Here is a 14,598-nt window from a genome sequence, read left to right on the forward strand (position 1 = left end):
ATACATTCCAAAGCGGGAAATCCACCCCCATCTGCTCTCGTGGGTTCTTTCACCCTCTCAAAGCACATCTTCTGCCAGAGAAATAATTAAAACTCAAGTATACAGGCGTCCAGGGAGGCAAATTAATGTTTTCTTCCTGGACGTCGGGCTGCAAGGGAAAGAACAAACAGCAGACGTTTCCAAGAGGAAAACAGTCGCCTCCGTGCAATCTTTCTAAATCAACATTTCTATTTCTAACGCATCTGGGACATGCTAATTATAAGCTGTAATGACTCCTCTAAGTCGAAAGCACTCCGTCGGGCTGTGGGCGAAGCTGGACAGAGGAGGTGGCAGGAAGGTCTACGAGCACGGCCAGCCGGTGTTGATGCTAGGGTCTCGGGAGCCGATTGGCAGAAAGCGAGGAGGGTGTGGTTTGTGGAGGGGAGGGGCTTCAGCAAGGTCCAATGTTATACAGCCCACCTTCCAAAGTGGTCCTTTTCTCCAGGTGGGCTGGAGAAGGCAACCGTCCTTCTTGAAGGTTTCTAGATGGCTACCCTGAGAAACAGGAGGCTTGATTACATGAACCCTTGGTCTGATCCAGCCGGCCTCTTCCGCGGGGAAGAGCGGAAGATGCTCAACAGTAACGCGTTTTTAATAACAAAGACTGACATATTTGGAATTCAGCCTCGACTGGTTAATAGCAAACATATTTGCATTGTCAGGACTCAGAGACGTGTCAAAGGAATGCGCCCTGACATCCTTCTGTGCATAGAAAAGGCACAAAGGCTGCATTGCAAAGGAAGATTAAAGATTCTGGGGCGGTGATTTCAAAATGGATGTCGGCCTCCCCCAGGAGAAATCTATTGAACAAATATTTGTGTGAAAACCACACTATTCGCTGGCAGGGAGTGTGCCCGCAGTGCCTCTCCGTGATGCACTTCTTTGGGCTTTGTTTTCGCTCTCGGGGAAAGGGGAAATGTTTGGTGACGCTGTGCTGAAAGAGACGGAATGAGACAATCGTTCTCAATGTGGACTCATAGCGGTCCCAAGAAGAGGGCTAGTTCTGTATCTTGATGAGTTTCCGAGCAGGACTTCCTTCCTCCAATCAAGCCCAAAACAGTGTCTAGGAAAATGCAGTTTTTAGAAATTTGTAGACATGGACTAGCTACTCCCCCCCCCCCACGCACTGAGACTACTTTGGGTCAAATCCAGCCCCAGTCTGCCTCTCATGGGTTGCCAGAAGCCTACCTCAAAGGGGTGTCGCTCAGTACAATGCCTAGGGTCAGGCCTTGTGAAGACTCCCTCAAGTTATAATAGCTTTATTTATACAAGGCTTCACTCTGCCTCTTGCAAAGGCAATGCAAACACAAACTAATTTTGGTCTCAGTTGTAGCACATCAGCAGCAATGTTCAAGAGAAATTATGCCCAAGGATGTCCAAGGATACCAAACCCCATGAAACCCCATGAAAAAGCCATCTCAATAAAAGCGTACAAATGAACTTCAAGTTATCTTGAAGTATCTTGTGTGATTACTTCAAGATAGCTTTTTCGTTGTGTTTTATCTACCAGTACTTGCCCTAGTTTCCCGAGGAGCCTTCTTGGGTCTCAAAGCGGCTGAGAATCGTCTTCCCTTCTTCTCCCTACAAGAGACACCCTGTGAGGTCAGCGAGGCTGAGAGAGCTCCGAGAGAACTGTGACTGGCCCAAGGTCCTCCAAAAAGTCTTGTGTGTGAGAACTGTGAATGTCTTAGATACATACGAATTTGCATCTAAGAAGACCTGAACGCCCCAGTGCAATTCAAGGCAGGGGTAGTCAACCTGTGGTCCTCCAGATGTCCATGGACTACAATTCTCATGGGAATTGTAGTCCATGGACATCTGGAGGACCACAGGTTGACTACCCCTGATTCAAGGCATGTCGGGAACGTTTTTCAATCGAGAGGACGAAGACGTCTTTTACAAAGCCGAATTTCCACCCAGCCCTAATTTGGGGCCGTTGAGACGAAGAGGGAATTGGGTTGACCCAGACAACAAATCAGCGGGGTGTCCGTGTCAATGCGTCCCTCAATTTTATTTTTCTCAGCAGAGTTCAAACATTTGCTGAGGCTACCTTCTCATCCAAAAGGACCAATCTGCATGCAAAGTACAAGGAGCTTAAAATGCTTTTTCCTTTGACGGCACTTGGGGTTGACAGGTTTAGGGGGTGGGGGGGGAGGGAAGTAAGTCGAGCCTCGTTGAGAAAAGAAGTCACTTTGAACTGTAATTCCTGCATCTCCAGGGTAATAATTTCGGTAAGGTTCCACTCCAGGCAGGGGATTCTGTAATATTATGATAGAGCTACTGTGGAAAGCAGGACAGGGTGGGTGGGGGGAAGTGATTCCCCCCCTCCCTTCCCCATACATTTACATTTTTATCTATGCCTACCATTCTGTCGCGTTAAATGTCAACTTTTAAAATCCGGCGCTGCCTTCATCTCCGCCTTGGGCTGTGCCCTAACCTTTCCCCCCTTCCCCAAATGCCATCGCTGAATAATGAGAGGAAACTTGATTTTGGAAGCAGAAGCGGTAAGAAGGTGTGTGGACGGGGCACGGGAGCAAGAGAAATGCCGAGGAGGGGGTTGAGCCAAAGGGAGTTGAAAGGAAGTCAGTGGCCTGCCAAGCTCGGCTTCCTGGGACCCATCTTGGTGTCGTGCTCAAGAGCAGTGTCCTCTGACCCGGAGAAGCGGGTTTGATTCCCTGCTCTTCCACATATATCCTGCTGGTTGACCTTGGGTCAGTTACAGTTCGGACAGGAGAACGGTTCGGACAGGGTGTCTCCTGGGACTGCCAATGATCCCAGAAATCATTTTTGGAAGGTGGGCTCTATAGCAACACACCTGGCTGAAGTCCTGCCCCTCCCCAGGTTCCACCCTAGAAGTTTTTGGACCCTGTGCCAGTGACCGTCCTTCTGGCCCATCTCCGACTGTGCCTATAGGCCGATATTTTAAAAAATTCTGTTGGCAACCTCTCAATTAATTTCTCTCTCCAGGGAGAGCCCACCTGATCAGCTCCGCTTTATCGTTTACAAAACTCATTCCAACCTCACTTTGCATGTTTTTAGGCTAGATTACTTTAAACAAATCTTTCCTATTTTATCCCCGCATCGCAATTTGAGATTGGTTCGGCAACCTGCTGTTTATGCCGCTTGCTTTTATCCACGTTTTAATGTTTTCTCATTGTGTCTGCAAGCTCCCTCACCAGGGCGTGGCGTGAGCCATGAGAGAACCCTGAAATTTCAGGGGGGGGGGCGGGAGGAGGGAAAACCCACCCATAAACGAATAAATGCCACTGCCCATCAATTAAAGTAACTCCCTGAATGGACGGCTCTTGTTACCGTTTGTAATCGCTAGGAAATCTAATTAATTCTACATGAAGAACATTTTTTTAAAGGAGTGGGGAGGGGGGAAGGGGAAGGAAAGTGTAATTCTAGATCTCTGGGGCTCTGGTATACTTGTTGCCAAATTATCCAATTATACACTTGTTCAAATCCATTTTGGGAAGACTGTCAGGGCTTGTAAATAAATCATTTTGAAAAGGTTTTAATCCTCAGTCCTGCACCCAAGGAAAACAGAAGCGTGCAAATGGAGTAGGGTTGATGGTTCCTGTTTGGAAAATATCTGGAGATTTTGGAGGGGGGTGGAGCTTGCAAAGGATGGGGTTTGGGGAGGGGAGGGGCTTCAATGGGGTATAATGCTGTCCACCTTCTATAGCCCACCTTCTAGGCAGCTACTTCCTTCGGGGATCTGAGCTCTGTTGCCTGGGGATGAGCTGTAATTCTGGGGGATCCCCAGGTCCTGCCTGGAGGTTGGCATCTCTAGTCCATCTGAGAACAAAAAACCGGAATTGCTTGGACCCGGAAGGTTGGATGTTCGCGCAAATCGGACAACAGGCTACAAAAATATATAAACATTTATTGTGCACGGCTTAAAAAAAATTTTAAGGTTAAAAACACACCCAAAGCCCATAGGCCATTCCTGAAAAATTGTCCTATGCCCTGTACAGTCTTCGGCCTGAGGTGTTTCGACCCTCCCTGGGTCTTCCTCAGAGATCTCATTTTGACGCACATACATGGAAAACGCGGGCAGCATACATAAAGCAGCCAGCAAAACAAATAAAGTGCGAGAGCTTGTTTGTTAGGGCAACAAAATCCATCAAAATGGATCGGCTGGAAAATGTCCATTTATCAGATAATAGTCCCCTTCTTTCAGGCTGCCGAGAAATTCTGATGTGGGCCCATTGCCCCCCCACACACACTTCTTTTAATTGGAGGTTTTAACTGGAAGTCATGTTAGCAGTCAGACCCCTCCTCGCTCTGAGAAGTTTGCCCACAAACACTCTTCATCAATGTTGCTAGCCCTTCGCCATTGTATTGTCTGTCCATCTGTCTATCCATCCATCCATCTACCTACCTACCTATCACCTACCTCTCTATCTACCTACCTACCCATGACCTCTCTCCCTCCCTCCCTCTCTCCCTCCCACTCTATCCACCCACCCACCCACCCACCCATCCATCCATCCATCCATCCATCCATCTATCCTTCCATCCATCCATCTATTGCCTTCCCCTATCAGCCCAGCTGTCTCAGGGCGATTCAAAACAGTCAATAAAACAACCAAATAAGAAAACAGTTACATATTAAAAAAATTTAAAAAGCAACCAAGCAGCTGATGACATCAGTGCCAATTTCCCCTTTTCAAGCGGATGGAGGGAGCTGTCGGACTTAACGCCGATGGTGGCCCATACATTGACACATGCACTTGCCTCCACCAGAAGCCCGGCAGAAGAGCTCCGTCCCAGGCCGAAGCTAGCCCGATTTCTCTGGGGCCAGGGATTGTCAGGCAATTTGCGGTCACTGAACAAAGCTCCCTCCAGGGACGGATTCAATCGCATCCGTGTGCTGGAAATGTACAAAGGTTGGTCAAGAAAGGAAGAAAGGAAGAAAGAAAAAGACCTGACCAGCAATGTCTGCACTGACACAGGAAATGTACTCTGCAGCCAGAAGCCATGTTTTCCAGGAGCTGCCTGGAGGTCTCAGGGGGCACTGTAATGACCTGTGCAGTTTGACCTAGTTTCCTGTTTGCCACTTCATCAAAATCCATTTGTCCAAGCGTGTGTTGGTAACACAGTCAGAGATGCTGTAGTCATGCACCTCCACGGTGCAAGGGGCTGGATCCAAGGACTGGGTTCCTTCCAATGCTCGTTCTCCACGCTTCCGGCTTTGATATGATGAAACTGATGGGTGGCCACGCTCTTATTTCGGTCCACTGGTCTTTGTCGCTGTAGCGCTAAAATATTTCCCCTGTTCTGCTCCTTGAAAGTACAAGAACTTGGCTAAGCAGCATGTTCTTGTCCTCCTGAATTATAATTTTAAAAGGAGAATTTGGGGGTGAATGCCAAAGGTTTCCATTCCTTTGTGGCCTTCACATGTTTCTTACTTATGTCTCCAATGTGCACAATCGGATTGATTAAACACTGCGAAAAAGCAATCTCGAAGCATTTGTATGTATGTTGACGCACACAGTTCAATGAGAGTCACTTGGTGCACACCACGGTTGAGGTGTGCACCAGTAAATCATTGTGCAAAAGAAATCTTTGCACACCTGTATGTGCAACCATGGCAAGATTGCTTTTTTGTAGTGTGTTACCAGGGCGGAGGGATGTCAATGAATTGACAAGCAAAAAACAGCGTCCAATTGCACAGGCCCAGGTAGAAAACCGTTTTTTGAAAAACGGGAACGTGGAGGTCCCGCCCTTCTTCCGGGGCTCCGAACCAATCCCGGTCATCGAGGCCTCATGCAAATCCAAATGACTGCCAGCCTATCAAAACCCACGGAATGTCACGGGATGGGGGCGGGGCCAGAACCAACCGTAGCTTCAGAAGGGGGAAGTCTCACATCTGGCCAGATCTTTTCCAGCTTCAGTCCGAAATGTGAATTTATTCTAAACTACATGACATCTCGCACCGACAGGGCGCGTTTCGAAAGAACGGGAAAAGCTAGATGATAGCCCACTTTAGTAAGAAGGCGCAGAGTCCCGTGTGATAATCGCTGGGATTATTTGGGCAGAAAGGGGACTAATGGATACCTAATGCTCCTGAAATGTTTGAGAAAAAGACGGTTTCTGGGGAAAGGGCCAGCAGCCAACACATCAACAGCAACCGGAACAATCAAAGGAGGGAAAGTGGTGGCATTTTTTAAAGAAATGACTCTTAAAAGCGTATGTGAAGATTGACACCTGCTTATTTCCATCTGCATCCTTCCGTACAGCGGCCTCTCTGTTCTGGATAACTTATGAATTTACGGCGCTTGGTTTAAAAAGGACGAAAGAAAACAAGCAGCATCTTGGTAGCCCAACCGCCCCCTTGCTAGATGATCCGAATTACTGCCAGCCTCTGGCTGGGTGACATAATAATTCACCTAGGGCGAAAATGTCTTTCTAGCATTAAGCAGCAAAAGGTTAACTTGTACGCTGAGGGATAAAGCTTTTGAGATTCTTGGCTTCCCACGGTGTTTGCTTACTCAATTGACTCACCAGGGTATGATTTTGCAGCCGCCTCTTAACAACGGCAGGGAAAACAAAACTTCCGAGAGAGGTGGGCAGCTTGCATTGGGGGGGGGGGGGAGGCGGTAGTAACTTTTGAGTGCTGTTGCGGGGGGGGGGGAGCAGGAGAGGGGAAGAGAAGATGGAGCCTCCTTAGGGCTGCCAACCTCCAGGTGACCCCTGGAGATCCCCTCCTATTACAACTAGATCTCCAAACAATTGAGATCAGTTCCCATAAAGGAAATGGCTGCAGGGGAAGACGGATTCTGTGGCATCCTAGCTCGCTGATGTCCCCCCCTCCAAGCCCTCTCCTTTCCAAGTTTCAGCCTTCTCCAAAACCTCCAGGTATTTCCCAACCAGAGCTGGCAATCAGAGGTACCCTTGCCAGAGGGCGTCAGTAAGAAAACTTGGGACTACAGCCCCAGCGCTGTACAGGTACAGAGCTCTGGGACAGTCAACTAACATATTGTACTTCGGGGTCCTGCAGATCTCGGGGGTCACTCATATCCTCTATGCCTTTCATGAAACCCCGGGGTGGGTGGGAGTTCATTAATTTTTTTAAATGGTTAAACATTTATCAGGTGACATGATCATATAGGATCATATCATATACTTAAAAACCACAAACTCCCGATAGGTGCTCATCCAACAACCTCCTCTAAATGTCCCAGAAAGGAGACCTCCCGGGAAGCATCTTCGATCTGTGAACAGCCCTGGCTGCCAGAAAATGCATTCTAATATTTAAGCAGAACCCCCTTTCTTGTCATTTGAATCCATTGCTCCTCGTCCTTGTCTCTAAAGCTGCAGTCAACAAGTTGGCCTCTTCTTCAACATGTCTACCCGTTACATATTTAAATATTGCTAACAAATCCCCCCCTGGCCCTTTGCCCTCTTCTTCTCCAAGCGACACATCCCCAACTCTCTCAACCTCTCCTCATAAGGCACGGATTCCACAGTCTCCAGGCTACAGAGATCAGTTCCCCTGGAGAAAATGGTCCCTTTTGAAGGTGTTCACTGTGTCACTATAGCCCGCTGAAGCCCCTCCCCTCTCTAAGCCCGCCTTCTTGAGGCTCCACCCCCAAAATCTCCAGGTATTTCCAAATCTGGAGCTGGTCATTTGACTACTCAGTGTCTGGAATCTCCTGGAATTGCTACAAAGGTCTGTTCCCCGGGCTCTGTGACGTTAACCCATGCTAACGTCACTCTCCTCCCCAGGTTCTGCCCCCAAATCTCCAGGAATTTCCCAGCCTGGAGTTGGCAACCCTGGAGCCATTTTGGGCCTTCGAGCAAAGAATCTGCGCTGTGAATTGTGCTCAGAAAACAGACTGGGAGCACATCCCATTCTGCCTTTATTCCATTATTCATAACCGGACAAACAAAAGTCCCCTGAAATTACAGCCCGTCTGCCTCTCTCCTAAATGAATTCCCCGACTGCCAGCTCCACACAGGCATTATTGGGGTCTGGATCCTGATCCCAAGGCCTGCTTTTAATCAGTAATGAGGCTGACTTTCGATTTGTGTTGAGCGCAGCCTGAGCAGGCCTCCTGATGCTTTCCCGGAAGGAGGGAGGGGAGCATCGAATCAATACAGCCCTTCCGTAGAACAGGACAGGGGTGGCGGCATTAGAGCGAGAAGCACCAAGACAGCGATTGCAACTGATAAAGACGGAGAGAACAAAAGTTCTGCTTGTCTGCGGGAAAAGAGAAAGCTCTTAATTTGGCCGGACAAGCCTTGTTTGCCAGGAACCTTAATTGCCCTGGAAGGGACGGCCCAGATTGATCAAGGCTGAATGGTTAAAAGAGCCATCAGTGCTCGGATACCGTGCGCTCCATGGCCGGTCGTGTGGCGCAGGTGGTTGGGAAGCCCAGAGAGATTTTCGACAGGGGAAGAATGAAAGGGGGAATGATGCTGGAAGCAGCTCTTCACACAACTAGAAAGGAAGGCCTTGGCCAACTGGAGACTGAGGAGACCCCCCTTAGGTGGTTTTGAAAAGTAGCTAGAAGCATTCACAGACTGAGGCACCTCACCACAGTTCAGAGAACCTCCAGGTTTAGAGGCAGTGAACCTCTGTCATTTTAGTTGCTGGGGAAGCACAGGAGAAGGCGTCGCCTTCGTGCCCCACTTGGTGAACATCCAAAAGTATCTACCTGGGTGCACGGCTAGGCCCACCAGGTATGAGTTAAGGAACTCCAGGATATTATGGGAGTGTGGACTGGAGAGCAGGGTTACCAGTTCTGCGCTGAGAAATAGCTGGATATTTTGGGGGTGGAGCCTGAAGTGGGAGGGGTTTAGGGAGGAGAGGGACTTCAGAGGGGTCTAATGCCCTAGCAGTCCCAAAGCAGTCATTTTCTCCAGGGGGACCTGATCTCTGTTTTCCAGAGATCAGCTGTAAACCTGGGGGATCTCCACTCAACATCTGGAGATTGACAGCCAACACCTCAGTTAAGGCTCAGACAATGGGATCTCAGGAAGCAGGTGGTGGGAGAGAAAAACAACGGAGGATTCTGTGGACAGGCGGTTCCGTTACATATTCAAGGTATATTTGAATCCCAAAGTCTGGGCAGAAATCCAGATCAAGAGAACTCCATGTAATTCGACTGGATTTTTATGGCGCCAGACCCTCCAATCAACAGCACAGACATTGGAAAACCTGCCGAGAAACAGTCAGAGAACGTACCCAGCACCATGCCAGGACCCCCTGCCAAGACAGCCTCCCATTCAGAAAGATGAACCGTTTGTCCGAAACGTTCAAAGCGGGCAGCTGTCATAATTCAGCCCAACCTCCGGTGGCTGGAAGTTATTTATCTGAGCAGAACATTCCTGTGCAGACCACGAATTTGACCAGATTGTCCCCCACCTCGCTGCGTGTCTCCACTCCTAAATGCTCCTCTGTCAAGTCTTATCACCGGCCAATTATTTTGGACAGGATCAACCAAGAGCCGTAACATCAGAGCCGCCGCCATCTGGTTTCACCTTTGCAATCGAAATAATCTGCAGGTAAGACGACTGTAAAGGTAAAGGTAAAGGTATCCCCTGTGCAAGCACCGAGTCATGTCTGACCCTTGGGGTGACGCCCTCTAGCGTTTTCATGGCAGACTCAATACGGGGTGGTTGGCCAGTGCCTTCCCCAGTCATTACCGTTTTACCCCCCAGCAAGCTGGGTACTCATTTTACCGACCTCAGAAGGATGGAAGGCTGAGTCAACCTTGAGCTGGCTGCTGGGATTGAACTACCAGCCTCATGGGCAGAGCTTTCAGACTGCATGTCTGCTGCCTTACCACTCTGCGCCACAAGAGGCTCTGTGCCACAAGAGACGACTGACAGGAACGCAAACTCAGGAAAGGAGGGGAGAAAAGCGCCGGGCGTGGAGAATCAACTGCGTGGCAATTTTGCACGAGAAAATGAAATGGAGAAAAAGCAAGCTGATGCAATGAGGGACTCAACAAGCCGAAGAAGGGGGTACAACTGCTCAGCCCAGGAAAATGCCAATCACCATGTCTGTCTGTCTGTCTGTCATATTTGTATACTGCAGCTCCCAGCAAGCCGGCTCATGGTGGTTCACCCCACATAAAACATTCCATAAAATTTCAAAATATTTCAATATTCCCAACTTTGGGATCAAGGAGAGAATTTCCTACAGGCCAGACTGGCCACAGATTCTGGCGTCCCTGTGGATGGGCAGGTGGTTGTGAATTTCTGGCATTCTGCAGGGGGTTGGACTGGATGACCCTGGAGGCCCCTCCCAACTCTAGGATTCTATGTCCTCTGGCTCGTGAGAAAACAGGAGGGTGTTTATTTTTTCTAAAACAAGAAAGAAAAAAAATATCTTTTTTTATAAGGACAGCCATAAAAGAGACATACAATAGCGTTTGGTGTCATAAAGCAGCGAGGGAACGGTGGAGTAGCTCTAAAGTTGCTAAATTACAGTAATGGCCCTTATCAGCTCTGCAAAGAGCACAAACTCTTCTCCAACCTTGACTAATGGCACAATAATTAACTGCCTGTCACTAGGCGACCACCCAGCTCCTAGTATTCCCCCTCCCCTCCCCAAATGCTCACAGACTGATTTTTGTTGTTGTTGCATATCTCTTTCTTCCCCCTCTTAGAGTCAATATTTTCTAATAAAGGGGTCACGGAACAAGCTCCGAGGGGGTAAGACATTTGGGGATTAATCTACCCCCTTCCTCCGGAACAGTAATCTGGGACAGAGGAAACCTATCAACGTGCACATGCAAGGCATGATCTCTAAGGGGGGCGAGGAGGGCCTGGTTGGCTTCTCAAAAGAGTCCGAGGTCAAAGGACACTGGTAACAAAATGGCTTTGTTTCTCCCCGATTACGGGTGTCTCCTTGCAGGCAGAGAAAAGTGGAAGCCGTCTTGGACTTTATCCTAGGGGGTTCCCGTCTCTCCGACACTCCCAAATCGGCTTAGTAGAGCAAAGCATTCCATTGGGGTTTTTAATGTATGTTTTATTTTTTATTGAAAGCCACCACGAGCCCTTGTGGGAGTGGCGGGGTATAAATGTAATAAATAAATAGATAGATAGATTAATTAATTAATTTTCCCTCTGCAGGTTCTTCATCTCTATGCAGGACCCGTAGCACCAGTTTATGGATTTGTGGGGGGCTTGGTAGGACGCATGCGTGCTCGGTAAGCAATGTGTATGCTCAGTTCTTGACAGAGCATTCATTCATTCATTCATTCATTCATTCATTCATTCATTCATTCATTCATTCATTCATTCATTCATTCATATGCTGCCCTTCACCATGGCTCAGGGCAGCTCACAACATTTAACATGCTCAGCATGCCGACAATATAAAAAAACACAAAATTTCAGCAGAAAAACAGCTACGCCAATTTAAAATGAACGGTGCCTGTTCCATCGAACACTCACGCATATCGCACTTTTTCCGGTCCTGTGGGCCGCGAGCCACATAGGCATGGAGACCCCCTTTCACTTGAAGTGTGAAAGGCCCCCCCCCCAGCTGTACAGCGCTGTGGGGCGCCTAGAACCACAGGGCCCCTGGAACCATGGAGTCCGTGGAACAGCAGGGCCTGTAGCATGTGCTACATGTGCTACGAAGACAAATTGCCTTTCCTCAGAGCCAGCCGCCTGCCTTATTTATTTAAATTTATTTATATTTCAATTTATTGACCGCCACTCACGGCCATGTCGGTTCGAGGTGGTTTACAATTAAAAGACGCATAAAACAGTGTTAAATGATACAGTCTTGGTAGCACATACCCATTAGTTCCCTCCCAACCCACAGTCCAGTCCCCGTTCTGATCACTCACTAGCCTCCGGAGAGGTCATTGGCCCAGATGGATAAGCACCCAGGGGGCTCCTAACATCCTGCCCTTTCAAAATGATGCCCCTGAGAAAAGTTAGTTCACAACAGTTCCAGCTCAACATGACCCCAAACAGAATCGAAACGATGGTCCACCAAGAATATTCCAAATGCAGGGAGCAAAGAGCGTCTCTTACCATAGCCAATGGAAGAATGCCGACCAAATCCCTCTGGCTTACGTAGATCTTGGAAATACCCAGATCGGACGTCCTGCCTCCAGGATATTCCACTTGCCACGTGATTAGCTGGGTCTCTGGCAGGTCGCTGAGTTCCTCAATTTCAAAATTGATTTGCATGATCTCAGACGGAGGAGCGTCCGTGCTGGAAGAGCAGGAAGGGAGAATTAGAAGTGGTGAGCAAACCGGTGGCACTGGATTCATTTATTTACAAAATTTATATCCCACTTTTCTGTCCACTTAATGAACAGAGGGACCGTGGCTCAGTGGCGGAACATCTGCTTGGCATTCAGAAGGTCTCAGGTTCAATCCCCGACAGGATGAGGTAGGAAGTGATGGGTAAAACCTCTGCTGGGGACCTTGGACGGCACCAGCCAATTTGAACATAGTGCATTGAAAGGGGATTGACAGTGCATGACTCAGTCTATTGCACGCCAATATGACTACCCTCTCAAACCCAAGGAACATTGGCGCATGCAGAATAATGCGCTTTCAATGCGCTTTTGCAATCTCCACACTGTAAAAACCGGTTGCAAAGTGTGTGAGAGAAAGTCCTCATTGCCTTCTATGCTCTTAGAAGGGTTTTACTCTGCTTAGGACCACACTATGCCCATTGGGAAGGATGGGGCTGCTTTAAGCATGATCCTGGTGGTGCAGACCCATTCCCGCTGCCCGTTGGCACAGACTGGGCACCTCGTTTCAATTGTGCTGCAACCCACACAACTTGTAGCGCTCGGTTATCATGCCAGTACAATACCCCCGAGGCTATGGATCTGTGGCACGCAAACTGAGTATGTGCAGCTACTTTGCATGCGTCGCAGCATGGCTGAAACGAGATGCTTGCAGAGCCTGTGCAAAGTCACCCACAGAAGCGCTCGCACTGCCGCTGGCGATGTGCGTAAACCAACCTTTATGCAGCGACAGAAGTGAGATGTTCAGCTGCATCCCAGGGCTGGAACCCCCCCAAAAATCTAGACAAACAGCGTGAAGATAATAATTGGGGTCTTCTGCCGAGCAGCAGGGAAGAACTGGAGAACAGCGATGACAATTGGAATGATTTGCTTTTTAAATAAAGAAATCTGATTTTAACTGGTTGGGGGCGGGGGGCAAAGCAATAATGAACAGAAGAACCAGGCAGCAGTTTTTCCAGGCCCTGCTAAAGACCTTCCCTCTTGCTGCTCAGCGACTGCGCTAAGGCGGGTGCCCACGCTGCTGACGGGCAGCCCCCGGACTGCAGATCTGGCACTCAGATAACCCCATCGGCGCCCCGCCATCTTGCCCAGCTGCTGTTTTCTGACAGGCTGCTGAATTTTGGAGGTCCGACGACTCCCTTTCCAATTTTGCTCCTCAGCCTGTGCAAATCCAACTCCGGCATCTATCTCTCCACGCCATTTTCCAATTTGTCATACCCGTGTTTACCCATTACCTCCCTGCAGATTGAACATGATCTGGGCATCGTTGCATCCTAATGGCAGCTCACCGGTGCCCCTGATGGAGACAGGTTTTCTTTGCTCCCTCATTCTGCTGGAGTTTAGGAGAATGGGATCTGGGGCAAATCTTCTGGGTTAGGATTTTTTTATGATTGCAAGTCTGTTGTTTTGTACAGTCTGCTGTGAGTGTGGTTTGGTTGGATGATGCGGATAATGGGGAAGTTCAGGCCTTCTCCTAGAAGCCACCCAAACCGCCCAGTTTGCACCACGTCCTTCTCCTGCATGGTGTTTCGGAAGTGGTCCACAATCAGCAAAGGAATATGGACTCTGGGAAGGAGAGAAATTTAAGGAGAACTGGCAAGGTGAGGCTTAAAAGGACCTGATCTTGTAAACCTAACCATAACACCAGCCACTGTGTAGAAAGCGATACAGTAAAAGTTGTGTGGCACATCCTTGCCAAGGGAGGGAGGGAGGAAGGAAGGAAGGAAGGAAGGAAGGAAGGAAGGAAGGAAGGAAGGAAGGAGAGAGGGAGGGAGCCTCATGAAGGTGCTTAACAGAAGAAGAGTTCGCTTTTATACCCCACTTTTCAGTGCCCGCAGGACTCTCAAAGCGGCTTCCAATCACCTTCCCTTCCTTTCCTCACAACAGGCACCCTGTAAGGGAGGTGAGGCTGAAAGAGCTCTGGGAGAACTGCAACTGGCCCTGGGTCACTCAGCAGACTGCATGTGGAGGAGCGAGGAATCAAACCCGGCTCACTGGATTAGAAGCTGCCACACTTAACCTCTGCACCACTCTGGCTCTCAAGGACTAAACAGGAATAACAACTTAGCTTATAGACATATGATTTGTTTTGGTTTAATTCCCATAAATGCTTGTTTGGGTGAAATTCCGGGTGGGGGGCATAGCGAAGGAAAGAATTATGTCAAAACCAGGGGTTAATGGGCAGACGTATCCTTAATTGTGGAAAGCTGAGAGAACCACATGTACCACCCCTGACACCCTTTGGAGGAACGGTGGGACAGAAAACGTCAGAAGCAAATGACCTGTCCTGTTTGCGTGTTTCCACCCTTAAAACGGGTCG

General features: G+C 48.8%; 2 protein-coding genes across 5 annotated transcripts in view; one reads left to right on the forward strand and one right to left on the reverse strand.

The window, feature by feature from the left end:
• The window catches only part of LOC143823215 (uncharacterized), a 575,613-nt gene that overhangs the window by 449,190 nt on the left and 111,825 nt on the right, over positions 1–14,598 (forward strand). The gene's annotated exons all lie outside the window — the stretch shown is intronic.
• Positions 1–14,598, reverse strand: part of TMEM132D (transmembrane protein 132D) — a 304,697-nt gene that overhangs the window by 61,790 nt on the left and 228,309 nt on the right. For all 4 annotated transcript variants that reach the window (XM_077309304.1, XM_077309303.1, XM_077309306.1 and 1 more), the window contains one exon: positions 12,049–12,232. In XM_077309304.1, the coding sequence (XP_077165419.1) occupies positions 12,049–12,232 (184 nt within the window). The remainder of the gene's footprint in view (positions 1–12,048; positions 12,233–14,598) is intronic.

Source organism: Paroedura picta, chromosome 13 (genome assembly GCF_049243985.1).
Source record: "Paroedura picta isolate Pp20150507F chromosome 13, Ppicta_v3.0, whole genome shotgun sequence".
In the NCBI taxonomy this organism is placed as follows: Eukaryota; Metazoa; Chordata; class Lepidosauria; order Squamata; family Gekkonidae; genus Paroedura; species Paroedura picta.